General features: G+C 50.9%; 1 protein-coding gene across 3 annotated transcripts; it reads left to right on the forward strand.

Moving 5' to 3' along the window:
• The first annotated feature begins 393 nt into the window (after nt 1-393).
• On the forward strand, nt 394-11,067 carry LOC102456189 (Krueppel-like factor 15). 3 transcript variants are annotated; one of them, XM_075910092.1, is made up of 3 exons: nt 394-415; nt 5,273-6,319; nt 9,769-11,067. In XM_075910092.1, the coding sequence occupies exons 2-3, from the start codon at nt 5,379-5,381 to the stop codon at nt 9,947-9,949; spliced, it is 1,122 nt and encodes a 373-aa protein (XP_075766207.1). In that variant the 5' UTR covers nt 394-415; nt 5,273-5,378; the 3' UTR covers nt 9,950-11,067. The 3 variants fall into 3 exon arrangements, with proteins under 3 accessions (XP_075766207.1, XP_006139256.1, XP_014437092.1); XM_006139194.4 differs by lacking the exon at nt 394-415 and adding an exon at nt 1,822-2,054; XM_014581606.3 differs by lacking the exon at nt 394-415 and adding an exon at nt 4,279-4,807.
• Nucleotides 11,068-26,131: the final 15,064 nt, after the last annotated feature.

The raw sequence follows: 26,131 nt of genomic DNA on the forward strand, positions 1-26,131 counted from the left end.
CATGCAGTCTACAGGCAATGTAACTAGAAGGGAGGAGCAATCTGGACTACTTGGGTCTATGCTGGGGCGAGTAAGCCACAGGATCTGGCCCATGGGCTGCCCTGCTGGGACCGTCAAACACAGAGCAGCCCCACACCCTTTTAAGCAGCTGTCTGCTCCCTGTTGCTCTCCACTCTAGACATGAGGCGAGGGAAGGCTTTGTGTGCAGTTCCCATCCCCAGCAAAATCTCTTAGCTCCCATTGGTGGGTTTCTGGCCAACAGAGCTGTGAAATTGTATTGGAGGTGGGACCACTGCATGAAGCCGCCTCCCATCCCAGAGCAGAGAGCAGCCGCCGCTTTGAGCGGTGTGGAGCTGTTGACAGGCAGGGGGCCTGTCTCAGGGTTCTGAAGGGCTGCTGGCCAGGAGCTGCCTAGGTAAGCACTTCCCAGCCAAAGTATGCCCCTAGCAACCCACCACCTCCCTGTACCCCAACTCCCAGCCCCAGGTCACTACCAAAACCTGATGCATCCCCCTCCCCATTTCCCTCGGGTCACAACTCCCTCCCAGACCCTGCACCCCCTTCCCAGGTCATAATCCTTTCCTGCACCCATACCTGTCCCAGACCCTGCACCCTAATTCCCTGCCCCAGATCACAATCTCTTCACCCAAACTTCCTCTCAGACACCACACCCTCTCCTGCATCTCAGTCCCCTACCCCGAGCTCCTTTCTGCACCCAATCCCTGTCCCAAACCCTGCCCCGCATAGAAAAGGGTGGCCCTTGAGCACTTGCTAAAATATTGGAATAGCTCCCCCCAATCCAAAATTATTGCCCAGATTTGGCCTATGCCCTAGTCTGTGTCTAATTCATTCTGTTACTTTAAGAAGTGGTTTCACTCCTGGGCGCACATGGTAGTTAAGTGCCATGCTGGCATGGAAAGTCACGACACCTTGGACCCTTGAATAGTTTGCCCAAAATTGGGCCCTAGTATTTTTCCTCCTTAGCTTAACTTCCTGGCTTTGCCCAGCACCAATGTCTCTGATTTAAGGCCTCTTTGGCATGTGAGTCAGGAGAAATTTCTCACACAAGTCAAGCAGGTGTACAAAACTGATCCTGTGCAGAGCACCCTATGGTCAGTGCTTTGAAGGGAAGATGTTATAGAAATGTCAGCTATGGTGAAATCTGTGAACCCCCCCTGCATAAAGAATGGTATTAACCCAGTATTGTATTTTATCATTATTCTGGCCTGGTGGGGCCTGGATCCCAGTGTTCCTAGAGCTACAGCCCATCCTTACCTGTGTTCAGACAATAAAACAACCATGCTACGGGGGTTATGGAGTGGACCAGGGTACTAAGGGATTGTGACTCCCTGGAACAGCCTCTGTCCCATGCACTTGGGGCCAGATTTGTAAAGGTATTTCAGTTGCCTAAAAATGCTTAAAAAGGGCGGAGTAGCATTTGAAGTGGGGGTTAGGCACCATAGATGCTTTAGAAAATCGCACCACCTGCTGACCAGCACCTTTAGGTGCCTACACGCCTTGGCAAAGCTGGTCTTTTGCTATTCCCCCTGGTCCCTAGTGGCCGATAAAGTGCGTCAGTGTTATCCTGGACCCTGAATTATCCAGTATGCCTTCATGGACCACTTCCTTATTGTCCTTGAGTTACAGCGCCATTGCTTCGGCCTCTAATTACAACCAGCGGCTAGGTGTTCACTCGGATCGCTTAATTAATTAATTGTTGTTAATTAATCGGCATGGGTTGCTGGGCTAGTTAAACCAGGCGGATTTAGTTATTAGCCCCTCATTAATTCCCACGGGGAGCCCTTAATGACCCTATCTGATGAATTACCCCCGAGTAGCAGCATGCTCCCTCCTCCCCCAGTTCTCGGGAGTGCGGCTCCGGCGAGAGGCAGGTCCCGGCTCCTCCCGGCTCGGGCGAGCCCCGGCGGCCGCGCACCAATGGGGCTGCGGGGAGCCAGCCGAGCCCTCCGCGGGGCGGGGCGGGGCGGCCCGGGCTGGAGCGTCCCGCGGGTCATGTGAGCGAGAGGGCCCGCATGGAAGGGCGCAGCCGGCTGGTAAGGGGAGCGGGGCCGCGCTGGGTCGGGGGGGGGGCTGGTTCTGCGCTGCAGGGGGCGGCCCTTGGCCCCTATGGCCAGAGCTGCACCCCCCCTCCCCGTGCAGTGGGGAAAAGCAGCAGCGGCGCCGTCAGCTGTGCGGGGGGGACGCAGTCGCCACGTGTGTGGGTGAAGATCTGCAGAGAGGCGCTTCCCGCGGTGGGGGGGGGGGGCAGCGCGCAGAGGGGCCGGAATGCAGTGCGGGGGGGCTTTGGTGCACACTCTCCCCCCCCCCCCCGGCGTTTAAAGGGTCCCCCCAGGCTCGACCGGCTTCAGCCAAACTCGGGATCTGTGTGGGGAGGGCGACTTGCCGTCCCGTGGGGAGTCACTCCGGAGTGAAACTCAGTCGGGTCTAGCAGGCCTCTCGCAAACTCCCAGACCGCATGGTTGACGCTAGATCTGGCCGTTCAGCGGTGGCCGGAGGGTGGCCCGCCCCTAGCCATGAATGGAGGTGGCCGGAGTGAGCAGGGAAGTTGCATGGTAGGCAAGGCAGCTTAAGCTGGTGCACGCTTCATTTGCGGTCCCTTCCCCAGGCGGACCGAATGCCTATGGTCGCTTGCAACTGTGGCTTGTACTAACCGGAATCACCAGAGAGCCATGTGGCACAGGGTTGCTCTGTCTTTGCTAGTGCTTTAATGCTAATTCTCTGTCTCTCTCGTCCCAGGGTCTACAAACCCCTCTTTTGCCTTGTTGCTTCTCCTGAGCTAGAGCGGGTTTTGTGCAGATGGCCAGACTGAGATACAGAGAGAAATAATTTGCACAGAGAGGAAAAGTCACTTGCAAGATAACTCAGGAAGTGTCTGGCTGAGCCAGGGATAAAATCCAGACTTGATTCCTGGTCCCATATTTCGAGCATCCTTCTCCTTTGTCTCAAGTAACTAATCTGTTTTGTGGATCTATTTTACCTGGGGTGCAGCTCTCTCCTTGCTCTCATTTTTGCAGAGCAGTGTTTGCGCACTAATGTCCATGTGTGCTCACTAGTCCTTGACTAGTGTGGGCATTTCTGTATCTGTTTTCACTGGTCACTGATAGTGCTGTCAGTGCCTACAATTAGTGATGTGAAAGTGGAACCATGCAAACAGTTAACCAATAAACCTGGGCTTATCGGTTAACGTTCAGTTACACCCAGGCTCCTGCCCTGCTCCTGGGGACCCCACTGCCACCATGCACTGCTGCATCTGTATCAGAGGCAGCAGTGTAGGGGTGCCATCCGGCTCCATGGGAGTGGGGCTACAGGTGGGGACCAGTGTGTACCAGGAGCTGGTATGCACGGGGAGCCAGCTTAAAAGCCAGCTCCCGGGGAGCTGACTGCCACAGTGTGTGTAATCGCTGACATTTTCAGCGGCTATACACATTCAGTTACACACATTTTAACATCTCTACTTAGTATCATCATTTACTTATTTTGCATTAATGTAGAGGTCCTATTGTGCTAGGCCTTGTATCAATCCGCCCCAAAGGATTGATAGTAATTTTGCCATTTGGGGTGTTTTTAAAAAGGGGAGGGAATGTACCACACTGATTAGCTAAGGAAGTTGGAAGTAGGGGCCTTTGGGTTCTGTTTCCAGCTCTTGCCCATTGTGACCTCTGGCAAATCGCTTACTACTTTGTGCCTATCTGTGATTGCAGTGTATTGGCCTGCTTTGCAAGGTCTTTGGGAGGCTTGAAGTGCTTTTAGATCTTCCCATAGCTTAAGATGCTGTAGAGGAGACAAGGTGGGATAGGTAATGACTTTTACTGGATCGCGTCTATTGGTGAGAGAACAGGTGGCTGAGATGCTGTCAGTGACACCTGAGCGTGTCTGTCGTTGGCCTCGTTGATCTGAGCATTTTATGCAATCTTTTTAATGATTGTTCTCACCATGTCCTTGTGAAGTGGGGCCCTGCTAAGGGGAAATGGGCACCGAGAGATGGAATGACTTTCCTGAGATGTCATAGGGACTGGCAGAGTAGGGAATTGAACTCATGCCTCGTGAATTCCAGATGATTGTGCTAATTGCTGGAAAACCCTTGCTGTCCTCTGAGAATGCTTCTTCTGCTATCCTCCTTGTTGTAAGAGGTGTCAGCTCACTTGGACTTTGCAACCTGGGCCCTGCAGCCTCCTGGAGGAGAGGCGTGCTGGAAGGTTTCACAAAAGAACTGACTCCTAAGGGAGGAGTTGGAGGAGGATAAGGAAGGTGCATGGTGTGCAGAGGGTGGGAAGCTGTTGTAAACGTAGCCTGAAAGGAGTCGCTCTGCGGAAGGGTGGAGAGGGAAGTATCGGGATTGAAGCAGGAGTGGAGAATGAAATGGGAGCAGAAGAATAGACATGGCCTGTGGAGAGCCTTGAAGGTAACGATGAGGCATTTGGACTTAAAGCTGGAAACCCAGCCTTGGGATCTGAAGTTTGGGCCAGTTCAGCCTCCCCCCAGGTCATCTCTTGTCTCGCATACACTCAGTGTTGGCTCCTGTTCATTGTACCTTGGTGAGAGATGCAAAGGCATGTTACGGACGCGGTTGCGAAAGGCCTTGAGCAATTTTAGGGTCTTTGTCCTACATTTTGCCCTTGGCACATCATCAACGAAGTCAGGTGGTTGGGTTTTTTTATTTTCAAGGCAGGGCTTGCTAAAACTGGAATGCTCCTCAGACTCTGTCCTTCCCCATGGTAGCGGACCTGGGCAGATGGTGCGAGCAAGGACTGGCCCAACTGGTTTGCACAGCTCTGAAGGAATCCATGTATGTATTTGCTTACACACAGGAAGTTACCGGCTCACAAGTGGCTCTAATATGGGCTTCCTTTCTCTCTCCTCTTGCTCCTTGCTACTTTTTAATGATATCTCCGATTTTATCTTCTGAATCCCCTCCCACGACTAGTCAGGACTTTGCAAAACCACTCTCTCCCCCTCCCCCCCCATTTACAATTGCACACCGTCTGTCTGGCAATGGCTGCAGTGATTGTTGAAACAGAAGAGCAGTATCAGGAAAGTATTTCATGCATGGCAAGGCGGCTGCTAATGCAAATAATGGAAGCAAGGAAGAAAGCTTCCATCCCATGACAATGCGGATTTCTGCAGATCACTACACCTCCCAGTTATTTGGGAGTACCACAGCAATTTAAAAACCTCAGCAGAGGCTTGTGTGTCATCTAGTTGTTCCTAGATGTGTGCACTGGTAAATAATCTCTGTGTCACTTCTTTGCAGGTGAGCTAATGCTTTTGCTACATCAGGATTACCTGCTGTATGTTGCACAGGCATCCTGCCTGGACCCTTGGACATCTTTACACGCAGAAGGGAGGCTGGTCAACAAATGGTCTCTGTGATTTGCAGCGAGCAGCTCCCTGCTTTGGACCCCGTGACCCCACCAGCTGGTGCCTCTTGGCTGGACAGTGACGCTCTGGCTCAGAAGACCAAGATGCCGTCCTGCATTCTGCCGGAAGACTGTGGCACAGACACGTCAGACCCTCTGGATGGCTCCAGTCGTCGCTGTGGCAGCTGCCCTTCGCCAGGTGCCTGCCTCCGAATGGCCACAGGGAAGCAAGAAGGCGAGAAATCCCAGGCCACCCTCTATGAAGCTCATCTGAAGCTGCCCGACTTCTGCCCTGACCTCTCTAGAGATTTCATCCCCACTCTGGAGGAGATCGAGGAGTTCCTGAAAGAGAAGATGGAGCTCCTCAAGGATGAGCGGAGTGAGAAACAGCCCATCAGAGGGAAGCTGGAGATCAGCTTGGCCAACCCCGGAGAGCCGCCTGTGCCCAGGATGGGTCTGGAAGGGGGGGCGTTGAGCTCCACCGAGGTTGAGGGAATAGCCGGTGCAGCGGGCCTGACGTTGGGTATTGGGAGCATCCCTGTTCTCCTCCAGATCCAGCCCGTCCAAGTGAACAGTGGGAGTCCCCCACCGACGAGTGCTGGGGATGGCATCAAGGTGGCCCAGCTGGTGGTCAGCGTGCAGGGCCAAAGCCTGACCTTTGTCCCTCAGGTTGCTCAGCCCCCCATGACTCTCTCGGACCAGAAGTACGTCAAAATAGCCCCCCTGCCCATTGCTCAGAGGCCCGGGGCGCTGGGCAGCGCTAAAGGGCTGGAGGCTGTCCCCAAGTTCCAGAAGGTCTCCCCGTCCATCGTCCGCCTCCACAAGTGCGTGCACCCCGGCTGCGGCAAGATGTACACCAAGAGCTCCCACCTCAAAGCCCACTTCCGACGCCACACTGGAGAGAAGCCGTACACCTGCAGCTGGCCTGACTGCGGCTGGAGGTGGGTGGGCGCACGGAGCCGCCTGGTGCTTGCGGCTCCTGCTGCAGGGTCTGGCCCCTGCCTGCGCTTAAAAGAACTAGCGGCCGCCTGGCAGGTCCTGCTTTTCTCAAGTGCTCGTCCCCCGCAGTGGGGGCCAGGTTTTCAGGAGCGCTTGCTGGGGGTGCTGAGCTCTTAGAAACCTGGCCCTGCAGATTGTGACCTCTTTAAAAATCCCACGGTCCTGCCTTGCTGCTTCCCTGTCTGCAAGATTTTTGACTCTGCGGTTGTCTTGTCCTGTTACTTAGCTGGCTTTGTCTGCTCTTCAAAGGTACGCAGCGTCCTCTGTTAACCCTAAAGCTCTCGAGAGAGCTGATTCTCTGCTATCACTGTCCTTTCAGTCTAGCAATTACTATTTTTTGCACTGAATCCTGGACTAAATGTATCTTAGCTCCTAGACTCCCAACGGTTAATTTTCACTCCTTGGCTTCCCCCAAGTCATCTGATTCCTGGGTTATCTCCTATGCTGACTGGTTTGGCTGAGATTGTAACTTTTAATGCAGGAGGGGAGTTTTAGCTACAAAGCTTTTTCTACACTGACGTGATCTTGCACCTGAAATATGCAAATGAGGTTAAGCGTGTAATATCGCCAAGTCTCATTTGCATATCTAATGAGCCACCATTTTTGCGGAAGAGGGTCTTGCGCCAGAAGGAGCATCTACACTGCCCCATCTGGCGCAAGAAAAACCCTCTTGCGCAATGCCATTAGTCCTGAAAATAATCAGCGTAACGGCATTGAGCAAGAGGGTTTTTCTTGCGCAAGAAGGGGCAGTGTAGATGCTCCTTCTTGCACAAGAGCCTCTTCTGCAAAATGGCGGCTCATTAGATATGCAAATGAGGCTCGGGGATATTCCATGCTTAGCCTCATTTGCATATTTCTGGTGCAAGATCGTGCCAGTGTAGACATAGCACAAGTGACCTGCCTTTGTTCTGGGATTCAGTTTTTTACAGTGAATTAGAGAAAATGTCGTTCCATCCCAGCCCTCCTCAAAGCTTTGACAGGACATTTAGATGAAATTTTCCGGAACACACCTAAGTCCCATTGGAAGTGATTTTTAGGTAGTCACTCAGGAGTGTTTGATAATGTTGCCCCTTGTCTGTTTCTTATTGGTTCTGTCTGTACATTGTCCACTTAAGAATGTTTCATCTAGTGCATCTCCCATTGCTTCCCATAGGAACTTGTCAATCAAATCACTTACATTGTTCCTGTTTATCCTAAGTTTTACTTTGCTTTATATCCTCCCTTTCTTCCTAGTTAAGAACTTCCTGAACCACCCTGTCTGTTTTCCCACTCTGGACACTTAAACCCTTCAGATGCTTGTAGGCAGTTTTATCTCCACGTTCTCTTGGGATCAGGTTGTATGTAGAATCCTCTGCTCTGTAAGTCAGCCCAGCCAGCCTCTCAACCGTTTGTGCTGTTCTCTTAGTCTCTTCCAGTGTGCTGACCTCTTTTTCAGATTCATGTGGCGCAGGCTGCAGGCAATACTGCCTCAGCAGAGCTATTGAGGGGGGAGCTAATAGCATTCCTGATCTTATGCAGTGCTTTGGTGTGCACTGCAAGAAACTGTATTGGTATTTTACCATGTGCGGCATTGCAATCTGCTATCTAGCTTGCTGTCCATTGTCTCCTTGTGGGAACAGAACTTTGCTCCTGTGTTCAAACTTAGCAGTGTAGACCTAGTCCGAGCTGCTGCTGATTGGATCTTCCCCTCCCAGACCTGCTTATCCTAGAGAGCTGGGATGTTGTCATTTGCTGCTCGGGGCAAGCTAGAAAATAAACCAGTGCTGCTCATGGAAGGTCTGGAGACCGCCTTGGGATGCGATTAATTTCTGCAGTGCTGTTCGTGAGCAGACCCATAGGCACAGCATTTTACAGTACCAGGTGCAAACTGAAATACTATCGTAGCAAGCTTTGTGTGTAACTGAAACGTCTGGCTTCACATTCTTTTCATATGTTTCAGCCATCTGGAAAAACCCTTCTGTCTAATGCTTCTGCCATATGCGTGAGCTTCGCAGGGCTGGAACACGGAGTCAGTCCACTCCTTGTTTGGTGTTCTCCGGTTATGTTTGCAAATGTGAAGCCTCGGGGGGGGATAGCCCATCGGTCCTGAGGCTTTGTGACGAGGACACTGCCAAACCCAAGTGTGTGACAGCCTAGTCACAGCGCATTCCTTCCCGTAGGATTTGGATTTCTGTGCCCAGTGTAGCACGGAGGAAAGAGGAGAAATTGGGTGGGGATTTGAATGCAGTAAAGAGATTTTTTTTTTTTGAGAGAGAGGTTAAGATCAACTTGATCTGTAGAATTGAGGAGCTGACTAGAGGGATGTATCCAGGTACCAAAGTGGATGAGGGCCATGGGAATATGTGGCTCTTTCACTAACATGCCTCCAGATGGAGATTTCAGTGTTGGACTGCAAAACGTAGCATGCAGTCTTCACCCTTGGTGTTCACTCTTTAAACTGGTTTGAGGATGGGGTCCCTGCCCTCTGGCTGGAACATGGCACAGGCTGATACTCAGGGAAAGTTGCTGCTCCTGCTGGCTGTTAATCAATTGAAAAAGCAAGCTCATGCCATGGTTTATGGGGCACTCGGAGGCAACTGTGTAGAGTCTGGGGTTATCCCCAGTGGTCTGGGGAGAGAACAGAGGCGGGAGCAAGCCCATCCTGACTAGGACAGCCTTGCTGCTGCTGTGGCCTTGTGGCCATTTTGCGGCTGGGAACAACTGTATAAATTCCTCTCTGCCCACATCGGGGATTGAAGTTGCACCAGGGATTAATGTGGCCTGGTGTGTGTTTGTAGCAAAAAGGGGAACTGCCAGGATCTCTGCTGTGGTTGTGGAAAGAGGAACTGGGAGGCCGGTTCCATATGGACTTGAAGCAAACTGCACTCCCCTCTCTGCCTCGGGGGGGCTGTATGTCACAAGGGAGCTGAGGGAGTCTAGCAGCGGTTGCAATTGACCCGCCTCCCCCCCCAAGGTCTCATGGGTCTGGTGCCCTAGTTACTAGGCCTTCCTTCTTATCCCTTCCTAGTGCCCACAATCCTCTTCTGCTCTCCTCCCTGGCTTGGCCGTGGTGGCCTCGGGGGATGACAGTCCTCTCCTAGGTTCGCTGGCTGTAAATGTGCAGCCAAAAGAATCCAACGTGCTTCTCCCCCCCCCCCCCCCCAAAGAGCTAGTTTCCTGGAGGATAGGTCCAGCAGTGGCTACCAGCCAGGATGGGCAGGGATGATGTCCCTAATCTCTGTTTGGCAGAAGCTGGGATTCGGTGACGGGATGGATCACTTGATGATTCTCTGTTCTGTTTATTCCCTCTGGGGCATCTGGCATTGGCCACCGTTGGACAGGATACAGGGTTAGATGGACCTTCCGTCTGGCCCCGTGTGGTCATCATTCCTATGTTCCCTTCTCCCGGCAGGTTCTCCCGGTCGGACGAGCTCTCGCGCCACAAGCGCTCCCACTCTGGCGTCAAGCCCTACCCGTGTGTGACCTGCGAGAAGAGGTTTGCCCGCAGTGACCACTTATCCAAACACATGAAGATCCACCGGGGCCAGCACAGCACAGGGAGTCGGACCGCTCCGGGCAGTGGCACCAGTTAACCCTTTCTTCCCTGCCTTGCACAACTGGGGTCCTGTCCAGCAGAGCCGGATAGTAAACGGAACCCTGACTTCTTGTTTGTTTTCATTAGAGGAGTGGAAAATACTTTTCTTGTGGTACAGACTGGGCAAAATCCAAAGTCTACCTCTACCAACGGCTGCCTTATGGCCAGGCCTTTTCTCTAAGGCTGCTGTGCCATTTGTGAATATGTATGATGGGCACCTGACCTCATTAGGGGCAGGGATGGGACAGACATTGGCTTCATCAGAGGGCTTTGTGGAGTTGATGGGTAGTATCTGTTCTTGTGGTCCTGTCACTGTAATATCTGCCCAGTATGAGCTGCAGTGGCAAAGGGGTTAATAGCACTTTTTCAACCAGCCTCCTAGCTTGCTGCTTGAATATTCTCTGTGCGGCAGGGGCTACAAGGCAGACCAGAGTCCCAGCTGCCTGTGGGCAGCAGTCCTACTGGGGAGAGCCAAAAGGCATCCTTCTTCCTGGCTGAACCAGTGCGGACCTGTGCTAGGAGTCTTGGTGGGAGAGACGCCCTCCCTTACAGATTGTACAGTGGGTGTGGAAACTGACTGCTTCAATTGACATGTCTCTGTTTCCGATTCCTCCTCCGGCCTTCCCACGTGTGCTGCTCTTCACTGACATCCACAGGACTGACCAGGCTGACACCCTTCTCTGCTCAATATTCTTCATTCATCCTGTTCGGAGCTAGGGAGGTGACGCTGTTGCTCTTGCTGTGTGTTTGGTTGTACGTGGCAAATGCTTCGCTGGATACCACCTGCCCTTGCTTTGTTGGTGGCCACTAACAAACAGGCAAGGAGCCGGCTAGCTGCTTGTGGGGTCCCAAAGCGCCACCTACCCCCCACCTATGCTCTGCTGTGGGGCTGGAGCATGGCATGCTGGCACCTTCACTCTGTGGCCTGCCCCCGAGTCCAAAATCAGGTCTGTGCTGACTCTGGCACAGCACCTGAACGGAAGGGTTTGTCTGTTGTTTGTTGGTAAAATCTGTGGTGTGGCTACAACTCTGCTGTCCAAGCAACACAAGGACCTTTGTCAGAATCTGTTACAATAGCCCCTTTTTTGTATTAAAGTGCCTGTGTCAGCATCAGGACTAGCACGTTCATGGGACTGTAGAATCCCGTTGAATCATCCCGTAGTCACGGAAGCAGTAGGCCTCTCTACTGCCATATTGGTGTTTAGGGTTGCCAGGTGTCCGATAGTGAACTGGACAGTCTGGTATTTTTGCCTCCTGTCCAGTTAAAAAAATAAAAAATTGTCCAGTATTTTCTGATTTCTTCCCGGGCCAGAAGGTGAAAATCCAGGGTGCTTATTGGGTTCTGCAGTGGTGCTGTCTGTCCCGGAGCAGGAAGATAAGATGGCAGACAACCGCCGACAGCCTGTTAGGTCCAAAAAGCCTCAAAAGTGTTTCTTAAAGGGGCCATGCTGTTAAGGGAAATTTAAAAAAAAAAAAAAAACCCAATTTTCGGGGTCCTTTTTTTTAAGTATTTTTTCAGAAACCATCTGGCAACCCTATTGGTGTTCAGTATGTTGCTGCCACTCTAGTCTGATGTGACAAACTGTGCAGAGTGTGGCAGAGCTGTTGAGAAGTGTGGGGCAGATCAGATTGCCTAGGAGAAGATGAGGGGCAAACTGAGCATGTCATGGGCGGGAGAGGGAGAACTGTGGGAGGGGAAACCAATTCGGAAGTGAACAGTACTGCGGGGAGAGGGGAAGGCGAAGGAGAGTGTGCCTGTTCCACAGAAAGGAAAAATACCTTTACCTGGTGCTACCTGACTGAGGTGGATTTTGGGGGATTGTTTTGGGGCCCGCGATTAGCTTGTCCCTATAAGGCAGTGGTGGTCAGCCTGTGGCCCACAAGATGTTTTGTTTACCATTGCCCATGTGCAGGGTTGCCATAGTCCACCAGTGTCGTTTTTTTTCCTACCAGGGTTGCCAAAGTGAAATGTGCTTAAAATTAGGACACCGGGAGGGAGGTGTGTGCTGAATGCGCACACACGCTGACTGTGAGAGCCGTGTGCTCCCTCTGCATCCAGTCACAGCGCTGCTATGGTGCAATCGGCACCCCCTGCAAATTCTGGGTACGCAAGCGCAGTGAGCAACATGGCCCTATCCCGAGAGAGCATTTTGGTTTAGGACAATCTTGCAGCCCCTTGAGATGAAGGGCCCTTTATGTAGCCCAGTCACTAGCCTCGGTTGCCCATCTCTTCTATAAGGCCGTGTGACCTGTTGGAGTATTCCAGTCATTAGAACACACAAGTACAGCTGGAAAAGCTGCTTCTCTTTCTCAATTCTTCCCCCCCCCCCCCCCCCCATGAAAAATGGTTTCTCAATGAAAACCCGCGCTGTTGTAGAAAACTTCTCTTTGGGTTGAAAGGTTCTGATTTTGCTTCCCTGCCCCAACACAAAATAGAATGGGACCAAAAAACCTCTCTCCCTTTTTTGGTGGTGGTTGTTGTTTCTTTTGTAAATATTTCAAACTGAAACTTTTTTATTTTTTTGGTTCCCCTCCAAAAAATAGGGAGAACTTGCGGGTTTCCTCTTTCGCTGTCAATTTCCTGCGAAAATTGGCATCTATAACAAACCCATAGGGAAATGTGACATGCTTTCTCATCCTCTGCTACATGCTGCTGCTTTGACTATATTTTTGACGGGAAAATATGGGCACTGAAAATTCCCTTCTGCATCCTCCTAGGTTTTGTCCTCCCATCCTTGCCATTGCAAGGCAGACACCAACGTTCCTGTGAAAGGCAAGGTGGCGTAGTGCAGGGAGAAGTGAGCTCTGGACTGCGAGTCTGGAACCACAGAGGAACTAATTAATCACGGCTCTGACACGCTTGCTCAGTGGCCTTGGGCTAAGTCTCCTCCGTCTGTTGCATCAATGGAGTGGGGATGAGGATCACGTGGTGTGAGAGACGTGTTCATAGAGCCACTTGAAAGCAAGTGGGAGGTGGGGTGATCCTCAGTTTAGGAATGTTTTGCTGTTGGAGGTTACTCCTTCCTGGTGATAGTGATTGCTGTTGGGACCAGCTTCATGGCTAGAATTACCCAGGGTAGCTACAGAAGATGGAAGATCTGGCTTGGTTGGGAGGGGGCCCATATTTTTTATATCCCTATGGTGCTTGTGCAGCCAAGGGGGCTAAATGTGTTGTAAGTGCTGGAGGTGCATTCCCGAACAACATGGCCCTCTGTACTCTCAAGGGTCCCGTGATGGGCACTTACTACTTTCAACCTCTGGCTTGTGCTGCGAGAGCAGCTAGCAACCCCTGTCCTGCACCAGGGCCACCTTGTCCCAACACAGCCCAAAGAGGCAGTCCTGGCCCCGAAGACTTTGCAATCCAAGTAATTACATAACGAGGGAGTTGTTTCCTGTATGCAGAAAAGTGTTCAAGTGTGACAACTGGAAGGAGCGGTAATGCTTCCCCAAAGAAGGTACATCACTCAACAAGGACTCGGAGTTTGTGTGTCTATACTCTCAGTAGCTGAATGCCTCCTGGCAAATGGACTTGTATATGCAAGGGCCACAGCTTGAACTAACTGTGGGAGGCTAATGGGTCTTCAGGTGGCTTTCCAGAGAGCTGACGTGCACGAAACATACAAAGTTTGCAACACCTGCATTGCTTGTTTTGTTTTTTTAATTCATTGGGGGAGGGGATGCTGACAAATGGGGTAGAGCTGCAGTACTGGAATCCGGAGCCATCCTTTCTTCAAAGTTGCAGGAGATCTGGCTTTGTAGCTCTACTTCAGGCTTATCCCTAGTTAACTGGATAGTAGGGAGGGGTGTGGGATAATCAAGGAGTAAACTCTGTCTCAGCTGTGGGTTCCTGTCCAGAGTGCCTAAGGAGGAAAATGTAAAGCTGCAATCTGATGCAGGTTCTAACGAGGGTTCTCCCCTGGGGGAAGCTGTCTGTGCAGCAGTGCTTGGCTAGAAGCATGTGCCTCATGATATGCTTGGGGAAGGGAGTGTTCTTCTTGGTGTAACTTTCCCAGTGCTCCTCCGCCCTGCCCTGGGCTGCTGTGACCCGAAGCGAGTGAGCACTCCCGAGTTCAAAGCATGCCGTAACGAAGCTTTAATTCCCAGCCAGACACAGGTATGTGGGAAGCTATTTTTGTTTGGTCTTGTGGGGTTTTTTGGCTAGCGGGATGGTTGTTCATGCCTTCTTTACTGCAGGGCCCTTTTTTCAGGCTGCTTGCCAGTGTGACTCATGCCTTTTTTTTCTTTCCCTCCTCTGTGCTGTTCCACCTGTTAGTCCCAAACCACTGTACACCACAGCCTGCTCCCACCCTGTTTTCCCCCCTCAGCCTTTCGAATACAAAGGCCAGCTAACAGTTTTTTTGCTTTGGGACTGTGGGCTAAGAGAGGCTAGTCGGCAGTAGTGGCTGGGTGGTTATTCTGGGCCATGATTCAAGTTCTCCAGTCTCTTATTTGCAGAGTACCCCGGGAAGGGGGGAGGGGGTTAGGAAGAGCAAGCAACAGTGACTTTCAGAGGGACTGCTCTGCCATGTGGCTCCTCCCAAAGAGAACTTGAATAGGGTGGGAAGGGAAGGCAGTTCATTTAATCGCATGCCTTGGGCGCAAATTTGTTGTGCAATATTGATTGTCATCTCTGCCTCCTCAGGGGTGGCTTTGAAGATTTGGTGGAGCTTCTGTGATTGCTTTGCTGCTCCTAGAATGTGTTTAAATTTCATGCTGCAGAGCGCCTCAGTGAACAAAGCGTATCCCTGCCGCTGTGGGGGAGGAGGGGTGGGTCTCTGCTTTCTCTTGGTTGAAGTATACTGGTGTCCCCAAGAGCTAGCTTTGTTAGCCACGCAGTTCTGTCATTCACACACCGTAGGTTATCCTCTTGCTCTGTTTCTTGAGGTGGAGAACCTCTTTTGGGTCGGGGGGCTGCTGACCCACAGAAAAATCAGTTGGGGGCTGCACACAAGTGAGAAGCAACCCCCTGCCCCCGCCAATAAAAAAAAAACAACCCTGACTGACATGGCCCCTGACTGAGAGGGAGGGAAGACACTCCCCACATTCCCCTCACGCACCAGAGCCTGGGGGGCCCAGGCCAGTTGATTTTGTGGGCTCCAGCTCCACAGGGTTGCTGCAGGGGTGGAGCACCAGCGTGGGTTCCCCAATGGTGGGGGGAGCCCTGAGCCTCGGGGCTGGATCCAGGCAAACTAGGGGCCAAATCCAGCCCCTGTGCCTTAAGTTCCCTACCCCTGTTTCGCTGGTGATAGTGTGTGCCAGTGGGACAGGGTCTCCTTACCAGCCTGCTATCACGTTATTTTAATGCAGAGTAGATGGCATGTGAGGATGTGACTTCATAATGGCTACCACTCTTTCAATCTGGCTGTGGATTAGGCTTTAGGCCTTTCGGCATGGCTGCAGGAAAAAGGCCCTATCTTTGCATTGTTTCTTTTTATCCCAGTATAAGCACGGTTCTGGGAGTTGAGATTCCTGGGTTCCAGTCCTGGCTCTGATATTGAGACTTAATCTCTGTTAGGCGAGTGAGGGAACAACGGTACCTCAGTTTCCCTGTTTGTATTGTGGGGATTGTATTAGTATAGTGCAGGGGAGATGAGAATGGTAAGCATTTTTCTAGGCGAAGAAGCGGCTGTGGGAGCCGCAAGGGCACAGGTAATGAGACTTGGGATAATTGCGTGTGTGTACATGTGCAGAATTTTATGAAATGCTGTTCAGGCTGTGCCTTGGCTCATGGCCCCAGCAGTGTTTGTGTGCAAAGCCCTGACTCTGCAGGCAACCGACAAAGCTGCTTTCCTGGGGTCCACATGGCCCTTGCTGGTGGTGCACGGAGAGTTGACTGGGGGTGGCTGCGTCTTTCCCCTCCCCTCCCCCCATCTGAGAGGAAGCGAACCTCTGTGGGTGTGAATTGTGAGTCCGGCTTTATGGAAAAAGTGGACTCAGGTACGTTTTTGGCATCCAGGCCTGACAGAGGCAACAGGTTTGCAGAAATTTGTGGTGTTCACAGTGCCCAGAGCCCACACCCTCCCCCCACTCAAACTCTCTTCTCTCAACTGCCAAAGGCTCTGGGAGGGAATTTGACGTGGGGAGGGCAGGCTCTGGGAGGGAGTGGGGTGCATGAGAGGGTGTGAGGGGAGGGAGTGGTGGGTGTCATACTTGGGGCAGCCCCCTCTGGCAGTGGCTCCAAGGGGGCAGGGTCTCTGGGCACTGCTGACAGCCTACTGCCCTTGCAGGCCCCCTTGGCCTTGCTTGCCACCCAGGAGACTTAAATGCCCTGCCTCCTCCTCCCCTCCCTCTGCCCCGTAACCCAGCAGGGCTAGAGTAGCTCCCTGTCACTTGCTCCCCACCGCTGCTACAAGTCCCTGTGGCTCTGGGGCAAGTGGCTTCTCTGTGCACTGCTCCTAGCAGCTGGGCTACAGGGGTGCGTGTGGCAGGGAGCCGTGCTAGCCCTGCTGCACTACCAGGTGTGGTGGGACCCCAGGGCATTTTAAGTCACTCAGAGGTGGCAGGTGGGCAGGGAGAGCAAGGGGCACCAGCAGATGAGTTTTTCTGGTGCCCAGCCCTGGGCCAGGAATATTCCTGATTCCGGAGCACCATGGGCCCATGTAACTTGCTGGTGATGTTGATGGTGGTGTCGTAGGCAATTGATGGAGCGGGGTGTTTAATGGAGATTCCTCTTCTATGGTGCATTTGATCCTAGAAAGGACTCGCATTTGGTGCGCCTCACAGGACCGCATCAGGTGGGAAAGTCGATGTTCCTCTTAAAGGATACATTGAGGTGCCACTGGTTGGACTAGATCCCTAGAAATCCTGGCTCTAGCCATGAGACGCTCGTTCGCCCGCCTGTTGATTAAAGTGCATGTGTCTGTTGTGTCCTATCAACACCCTCCTGTGTCATTCAGGGGGCTCCCCACCTATTTGCTCCTCCATCTACAGTCCTGGGCAGGCAATTGGAGGTAGCTTGCAACTACGAGCCAGCTGGCGTCTGAGCTCTGGAAGGGGAGCAGGGACACATGGGGCTGACAGGGCCTAGTGTACTGGGCCCAGCTGGAAGACAGGAAATCGCTGTTGCTGTGGTAGCTTAGCAGCTGTGTTCTTAGGTTTTGCAGTCGCCTGGGCCAGCTCCTTTCTCTGCCCTGCCTCCCTGAGAAGCCCATGAGAGAGAGGACAGAAGGGTTAACATGAAGCAGGCAGAAGAGAACATTGCCAGCTATCTCTGCGAGACTTGAACCCTCCCGTGCCTCAGCGCGCTTGCTGGGGCCTATGAGCCTGGGGAATGTGTCTACACTGCAATCGCTGTAGCTCTGCAGCCCATGTGTGGACGCACTAAGGCTAGATTGGGGGAGTACAAGCCTGCTGAGGGCCCTGGCTATGCACTTGAGCAGCTCCACTGCTGTTTGTTGGAGCAAGCTAGGGCAAGGATCACTTGAGCAGGGTTGCTGATGTTGCAGTAGCAGCCAAGATCTCTGTGTCCCAGTAGCAACAGGCCACGTGAGTCAACCCCATAATGTATTAAACCCTGTTGCTTCCTAAAGCATCCTGGGGTATGGTAGCCTCTCGCTGCAGCCCACGGGGCATCTCTGCTGATGGGCCTGTTCCCATCCCACTGCAGTCACTGTCAGCCTCTTGGTGGCGGGCTGGTGGGTTTCTAATGGAGCTCCAGGAAACCTTTGCTTGGAGAGAGGTGAAGCCCAGGGCAAGATGGGAGAACACAGCTGGACTAAAACATCTGGCTTGATCTCACTCAGTCGCAGTGTCCTGAGATGACTTCCTTCAACAGAACCAATTCCCAGGTAGAAGTGTGTCCGCCCGGAATTGGACTCCCTTAAGGGACAGAGCAGTGTTCCATCTACTGAAGCACAGGGAGCGGTCGTCTCTGACTATTATTTGCTCCACTGTCCTGGGCTGTTGCCACTTGCTAAGACCCCAAAGCAAATGTTCAACTGGCTGCAAAAGTACCATGAGCCTTGGTGCACCCAGTTGTGTAGGGACCATGTTGTCTGCATGACTGTCCCGTCCTCCGGCAGTTGGCAGGCTTGTTCACAGATGCGTGTGCTCTCCCTCTCTCCAGTCTAGGCAAAAGGCTGGGAAACAGACTGTAGGAAGTAATGGTGCAGTAGCCAGGACATGGACTAGCTGGGCTCTGCCTTCGTTCTCAACAAGACTTTCAGGAGTAACTGGTGATTTAGGGGGGAATTGTGACACCTTAAAGGGGCCTGAATTGCAGGAGGGTAGATGCTCAGGATGGAAAACCAGGCCACTTTTAAAATATTCTGAGTAGGCCATCCAAAGGCGCTCCTCATTTCTGAAAGCTTCGCCTTTCTCTCTAGCTGGAGATACACTCTGAATTTGCACCAGCTGCAGCTTCAGGGCTTCCTGTCCTGGAGACCTGACCCTACCACAGTGGATTTCCCCCTTTCTATTTTAAGTGCTGAGTTTCATGCACCCAGAGGCTCTGAAAGTTCATTGGTATGTGTCAAGTGGCCAGTTCTGAGTGCTGGTCTTGTCTCCTCTTCAAGCAGTGATGTGAGCTCCAGAGCGCTGCTTCATTTAACTAGGAGTAGAAGCAACGACGGAAGCAAGAGTAGGAATTTTATGTGGATCTGTGACCTCCCTGAGTGATACCATAAGTGACTGGTGTCTGCAGGGGAGAAGGTTCAGGGGGGACCACCCAGAGGAACAAGGAGGGGACATGAGGGGCACCCCATTTAGCAATTAAAATTTTAGCAGGGGTACCAGGGGACGGTGCACTTTGACTGCTACCAGGCATCACCTCTGAGTGATGCTGTGTTTTTGTAGGTAAAACACTACTGAGGTGGTGTGTGTGCAAAGAACAACCCATCGAGTGTAGTAGGGGTTAACAAGGCTGGGAGCTAGCAATGTGGCCATGAAATGTGGATCGTGGGAGGCAGAAAAACTGGTTTGACCAGTTTTCACTTTTGGTGACTTTTGTGGCCAAAGCATCCCAGTGTAAACGTAGCCTGAGATGGGGGCCAACTAACTGGTTGTGCTTTGGAAGTAAGTGGGAAGAGAAGAAATAAGGGAGGGAAGGAAAAGGAGGTCTGGACTGGAGAGAGATACAGGTCTACTCTGCACCTAAAACTTAGGCTGATCTAGCTGTGTTGCTCGGGGGGGTGAAAAATTAATACCTCTCAGACACACAGCTAAGCTGACCTGAGCCCTGGTGTAGGCCTCGCTAGGTTGACAGAAGAATTCTGTTGGCCTAGCTACTGCCTCTCAAGGAGGTGGTATTACCACAGCAGTGTGCCGTCGCTGTAGCATCACGTGGGCAGCGGGTACGAAGCGGGGAGGAGGCACTACCCACCCACTCTCTGTCCCCTGCTTCAAAGTGGCTACAGGGCTGCCATTCACCCTCCCCATGCTCTGAGGCTGGAACCATGCAGCTTTCCTGTGCCCTAGGACTAGGGAGGCTCAGGAAGGGAGCTGGAGACCTGCCTCTGTAGTGAGGGGTAGTTTGTGGGGGGGAGGAGGGAGCTAGAGCCTTGCCCCTGCGATGGGGGAGGCTTGGACCCTGCAGAGGGCAGGTCCTCCGGTGGAAGAGGGTTGCCTCACCCACCGCCCATGCCACAACAGCATAGCGGCAGCGCCCCATCTCTGCTGTTCTATGCTGGTTGTGTGGACCTGCTTGGTGTTCCCATCCCAGAGGATATTCAGTGGAGCTGGCACCCTCTCTGGGCCAGTCTGGCCAGGATGTTTCTCCAGATGAGGAGGGAGGGAGCCTGAGGTCGGAGGAGATGGCAGGGGTTGCAGCCATGATGAGGAAACTCACTCCAGGAGTGAATTTTTCTCCCCCAAGTGTTCACAAGCCTCCAAGGGGCACGATGGGTGGGAGGGCCTATTGCTTTGGTTGCTTTATTCACCAGGTAGGCCTCCTTTGACACCAGTTTGGGCTTGCTGATTTTCCAGTTCCTCCCAAGAAAGGTCTGAACAACGTCCTGGGGCTGTATCAGTGGCCCTTTATGGAGTAATTCAGTCTCTGTCTTGCTTTTGTGCCTTTTTCCATCCTTTGTTGCTATGGGTGACGGGGACATTCCATGCACTTGCTCTCCCATCTCCCAGCTGAGCTCACAGTGAGGGTGTATATGTAGGTTGAGTTAACATGGCACGGTCCGGCTGGGGTTCGATGGGACTCAAGTATCTAGTGCTCCTAGAAAAAGAGAGATCAATCTAACCCTGTCAGGGAGAGTGATTTTTATTAATATGTAGAATTAATTCTGCATGAAAATGTGGTATGATCTTAGTGCAGCACTAAATGCTCTAGTCATAGAGCAGGAACCACATAGCAGCAGCAGTGTAAGCTTCATGTGTTTGTCTGTCTGCCCCCCATATCCCTGTTTCAAAGGCCTCAACCCAGCCCCGGTTGGGTGCCTTTTGTAGAGGCAGAGTGCAGAGACTTGGGTGCTATTCCTGACTCTGCCACTGACTTGCTGTGTGATCTTGGGTCAGTCACTTCAACCCTCATTCTACTTAGACTGTAAGATCTTTGGGGGAAAGGTCTCTTGCTGCATGAACATATGGCACTCTTCACAGAGGGGTCCTGATCTCTTCAAAGTCTCTGGGCACAAGTGTAATATAGTAACGTCAGTGAGAGAAGAGTGACGCTTCATTAGCTTCTGCTGAAACTGCCAACAAATGGGCACCTGGGAGAGTAGCTTTTTTATGCTAACAGCTGTAAAAATTTGGTCTCGTTAAGCTATCCTTGCAGAGATAATCTTTGTCTGCTTTGGTGCTGTTTGTTGTGATCCTAATGGCTTCTGGTTAAAAAAAAAAAAAAGGGGGGGGATGTTTTAGTTTTCAATAAAAGTTATTTTGGGGCCAAATGGCAAAACCACTGTAAGTCCTGAAAATAGCCAGGGCTGCAGGTGTCATCTCTTCAGCAATGAGTCAGGCTGCTATGTCTTCAGATATTTAGGGGAGTAACCTGCAGTTGACTCTTCTGTTCTCTGCCCTGCAGTCCAGAGGTTTCGGGGGCACTTAAGACACACCCTGAAATACCTTTGGGGGGCAGGTTTGCAAAGTGATATCCTGTTGCATCACCCTGGGAGGGCAAGATGCTATCACATGCAACTGGGAGGATGGAGTTTTATGAAGGCTGCCTCTCCAAGTCTGAAGTGCACCTGCCGTAGGACTTTAATCCTTAAATGTAGTTAATAGTGTCGCAAGGCATCTTGGCCACTTTGTGGCGCAAGCCAGGGTGGAAAATGATCTGAATCCAGCTAGGATCGGTTTTCCTGCTAGAAATGTGGGCAACTTGCCGAGATGCACGCTCTCGTCCTGATGCACAAACGAGCACCTGTCATTGTGATCCTTAGAAGAAACCCACAAATCAACTGAAACTTCCTATGCAGAGTCACCCCTCTGCTCTGGTGGAACTGAAAGTGCCATGTCATGCTCTCGGCGCTCTTGAGAGATTTACACAGAACTCAACACGTCGGCTCACTAACCCGCAATAACACGTGTGCAGGAGGGGAACGGTAGAGGTGAGCCAGGGAGGCTGCGATATCTTGCAAAGTACAGCATAGCGAAGATGGCGTCTGTGGCTCTGTGCTTCAGTGAGTAGCCTTTGTACCTTAGAAAATCTTTAAGGCCTAGATCCAAGGGAGCAACTTAAGCATGTACTTAAAGTTAAGGTGGCCTAAATGGGTGCTACTATTTTGAGAGAAACCAGGGCATTGTAAAATGCATCATAAAATAAAAAAACCTTACTGTGTTAATGAGACCACTCTTTCCCCTTTGCTTGGGAATGTGGCATTTGCTAGTGAGGCAAGAAACCCTCTTAGGCAGATTTTCAGCTTGCTTGTCGGGGTCAGCTGCTGGGTTAAAAGCTGTTTTTCAAAAGGGCACTGTTGAATTATGGAACAGGCTGGGGCTAAACCTGCTGTTGCATAATGTTGGCATCCCCAGCCTCTCACAATCTCCCTCAATCCACCCAGGCAAGTTTGTGAAGGTAGGAACTTGCCATGAAACTGCTTCCTCTCCTCCGTCAGGGTTTTATTTCAAGTATTTTATCTTGCAGTGATTTTATGGGCTGTTGTCTCCTGAGAGTTGCTCTGTGGGACAGGAACGGCTATTTACTCTATACAAAGCCTTCCACAAAGGGGAGCCAACCTGATAGACATTTAGGCGTAATACGCCAGTACAAGTCTTTAACAATTAAACTTTTTTCCTGCTCCTTTGAAGCTTCATTGCATGTAATTTTATAAAGCTCTGCCTTGTTCCCTGGTCCTCTGTATTTTGCCTTCCTTCTCCCACACTTCCTCCCCTGCCCTCTGTCTCTTGTAAGGAAGACACTAACCCAGTAATAGAAACCAGGCACTGAACTATCAGTGACTTCTTTTAAATGTGACTTACGCACCTTCCTCCAGGGTTCTAACATTATTGGTTCTCTAAGTAAGTGGATTCTGCTAATGAACCCTGATCCTGTTACCTTTGAGGGAAGTCAACTGAATTGCATAGACTAGGGAGGAATGAGCACCAGTCCTGTTTTGATTTTTCCTGTGCAGTCTTGTTCTTGGTAGTTCAGGGCCAGACATATCTCCAATCCTTGATAAGGGTGCTACTGCAGTACAAACTAATGCACTGACTTAAGGACAGCGTCAATTTCATCGATATCAATCAAGAATAACTCCACTGAAGTAAGCAGTGTCCAGGCACGGTGAAGCCAAGCGCAGCGGGCTGGGAGAGGGCAGTGGGTTGGAGCGGAGCCGGCCAGTGGGTCGCTCCAGTTCTTGACACCACAGTGAGTGTGAAGGGATGACCCTAGCTACCACTCCATGCCAGATAGCCCAATGGGCCCGTCCAAAGGATGGTTGAGGTGGCCATTGCAAAAGCAGGGGGAGTGGAGTGGTTGTCCTGAACCATCTTATGGCTGGGATGGTTCTGGAAGTAAAGAACAAACTGCAGAACTGAGTCCAGGAGGATAGAAAGAAAGGCTAGAGCAGTGTTTCTCAACCAGTGATACAAGTGCCCTTAGGGGTATTCGAGAGAAGTTGGGGCGGAAGGAGATGTCGACACAACTGAAACTTGGAGAAAACTGAATTTTTTTGTTTGTTTTACAGTGGTTTATTATTTTTGTACTTTTTACACCCAAAAATGTCATCGCCCGCCTGGCTACGATTAAGTTGTTTAAACAAATGTGTGGCAGTGGTAGAAAAAAATTTGTCTGAAAACTGTAGGTACTGGGGGGTTCTTATTTTTTTAAAGGGGTACTTTATAAAAAAAAGTTGAGAAACTGGGATAAAGGCTCTAGCACAGAGCAGGACACCATTGTGCTAAGGGCTGTACTAAGTTCCTGCTCCAAGGAGTTCATAGTAAAAAAAAATAGACGAAACAAAGGAGGGTGGAGAATCCGAAGCGCTGAGAGGTGAAGTAAGGGACATAGCTGGAACCCCAATCCAGGTATGTTGATTCACAGCTAAATGTCTCATCTGCTAGGCTGCACTGCACCTACTCAGCTGTTGTTTTACACAAGCCAAAAGAGATCATTTGGCTTGCATTGTGATTTCTCCTCCTCTTTCAGCTGTCAACTAGACACGAGTCTTCATGCCCTTGATTACAGAGCCCTTGCAACAAATGAAATGGATCCAGCAACGAAGGGGGCCTGACAGTGGCATGTAGCTCACCTCTGTGGGGGGAAAAAACAATCCAGTGTTCCTTTTTAATGAGGAGCAGGGCAAAGGCGTTTAGCATATTGGCAATGTGAAGATAATGCCTCAGTGAAACTAATCCTTGTATCTTTTGGGTGCTGAGCTCTCTTGACACTGTCCCTAGATGCAGTTGGGTTTGGAGGATTGAGTCGCAAATGGGCACAATGAAGGTGAAATATTGGATTTAAAAACTGAAAGAGGCACTACAGTCCCTGTCCAATGGTATCCAGGAAATTGAAAGCTGCCCGTTATGGCATAGATAGTATTAGTCCTTTTCTTAAGAATGGCAGGTGATGCTCAAACTTGTCCGTGCAGGTGGGCAAGGGTGGGAATAGAATGAAAGGCTGGGACAGATGTTGTTGCTGTCTGAGGAAGGAAGAGTGTAAACCCCTCTCTTCATAGCTTCTGCCTTTGTTGCCCAATTGGGACTACCCCACTGAGGAGGGGTAGTAAAGTATCAGGCTGCTGATTGAGAGGGGTGTTTCAGCCAAGGCAAAACAGCAGCAAATTCTGCGATGCCTGACCCGAGAAACTCAATTGCTCTGCATCCCGACTGTGTGGGTGGGCTGTTATAATGAGCTTTCCCATGAATTATGGCTCTCCACACAGCAGAGTCTCCTAACTTCCATTTTAAAGCCAGGGTCTGCTAATAAAAATAGTGTCAGGGTAGCTAAAAGCAGCCGTGTGTGTCCTAGCACGATAGGCTGCCCTGAACCATATAAAGGGACAGAAAATGGTCCAGAGAGGGATGGGAACCTGATAGTTTTGCATAAGGAATACATTTCTGGGGGGATATAAAAAAGTTTTGCATAAAGAATACATTTCTGGGGGGATATAAAAAAGTAAGTAATATAGTGGCTGAGGTCTATTGGGTTCCCTAACAACCAAAAAGAAATGCGGTGTCTTGAGGAAATGTTTTGCTTACAAACCTCTCCCAGGAGCACAGTGAGTTTCAAAAGCAGAGTGCCCTGTTGATAATAGCAGACAGGTGAGAAAAGTGATGGTCAGATGGGAGCTCCTAGCTTTAGCAAGACTCTGTGCTGTGGATTCCTTTCAGCTCAGTGCCTGACCTTCTGTTTTTTTAATCACTTTGCTGTATCTCTTCTATTGCTCTTATCTTTTCAACGTCACTAAGGTTTTCATGCTGATATGCCATTAATTTATTGCCACCTTGATAGGATTCTCTTTCTCTGCCTCTTCCGTTTCTTTTGATGGCAGACTTATGATTTCACTTCTGCTTTCTTCAAATTAAAGGCCTCAGTAGTGGAAGCAATTCTCTTGTGCAAGATCCTCATTCTCAATCACAGCATGCGGTCTCCTTGCTTGTTCCTCCATTCTGGTCCAGGGACTGTTGCGTTCATCTTGCAGAATGCTGCTTCTCCTGGATCTCTTCTGTTTACACATTCTGGCCTGCTCCCTCCCTCCCTGGTAGATCCATGTGTGACTCTCTTTTCACCTTGTTTATTGAGCTTGCCTCCTTTATGTCCTTGAATTTCTCTGTTCTGGCAGGGGCAGAATACAACCTCCTATTTGTTCATCATCCCTTTCTTTGAAGAGCTCTGCTTGATGCTCATTTAATGATGTGCTTCAAAAGTCAATGAGGATTTAAAATATTTTCATGGGAGTTCATGTCTACTTCACAGACCTTCACTTCTTCCTTTCCCCAATTGGTCTTTCATCCCCTGCCTCTGTTCCCTCCCCCCCCATGTGGGGTGAACCATTTGTTCAGCCTGTGTCATCTCCCTTAGCTTCTCCATACCTCTCTGCCTCAAAAATTCTCTTGATCAAAGGTGACTGTACCAGTCTTGTCTTTCTCCTTATGTTTTTCTCTAGCTGTGTAGCAGTTTCCTTGAGGTATCCAATTACATTGCATGCTGTATTTGCTGCTGTCAAGTAAGTTTGACAGTATTAAAACATTTGCACCATCAGTCTGAGGTCAGTGGCCGTCATCAGGGGTAGGCGATTTTGGAACCCACCAAAGCTCTGCTCTTTCCCTGGAGGATGCCGAGTCACCTACCCCTGTTAATGAGCAAAGCGAGGGCTGTGCCCTCTTTCCTTTTGATATTAATCAGTGTCACTCTGTGCATTTTGCAAATGGTAACAGCAAGTCCAGGCAGCTCAAAGTCAACTTTCTTATGCCAGAGATGCTTGGAAGCCAAACAGTGCAGGCCTTCTGCTGGGCTTTCAGAAAGGGGGTGCAGCTCCTGTTGCAACTGCAGGGGGTAAGCAAAGCGGTGTCTTAGCAACCCCTTACATAAGGATCCTGGGGACATACCAGGGATGGATGCTATGGCTCCTGCAAGTCATTGATGTGAGGGGCAAGGTGGGAGCCTAGGACTCCTCGGCTACATCTAGACTGGCATGATTTTCCACAAATGCTTTTAATGGAACACTTTTCAGTTAAAAGCATTTGCGGAAAAGAGCATCTAGATTGGCACAGACGCTTTTCCGTAAAAGCACTTTTTGCAGAAAAGCATCCGTGCCGACCTAGACGTGCTTTTGTGTAAAAAAGCCCCGAT

Source organism: Pelodiscus sinensis, chromosome 27 (assembly GCF_049634645.1).
Source record: "Pelodiscus sinensis isolate JC-2024 chromosome 27, ASM4963464v1, whole genome shotgun sequence".
NCBI lineage: Eukaryota > Metazoa > Chordata > Testudines > Trionychidae > Pelodiscus > Pelodiscus sinensis.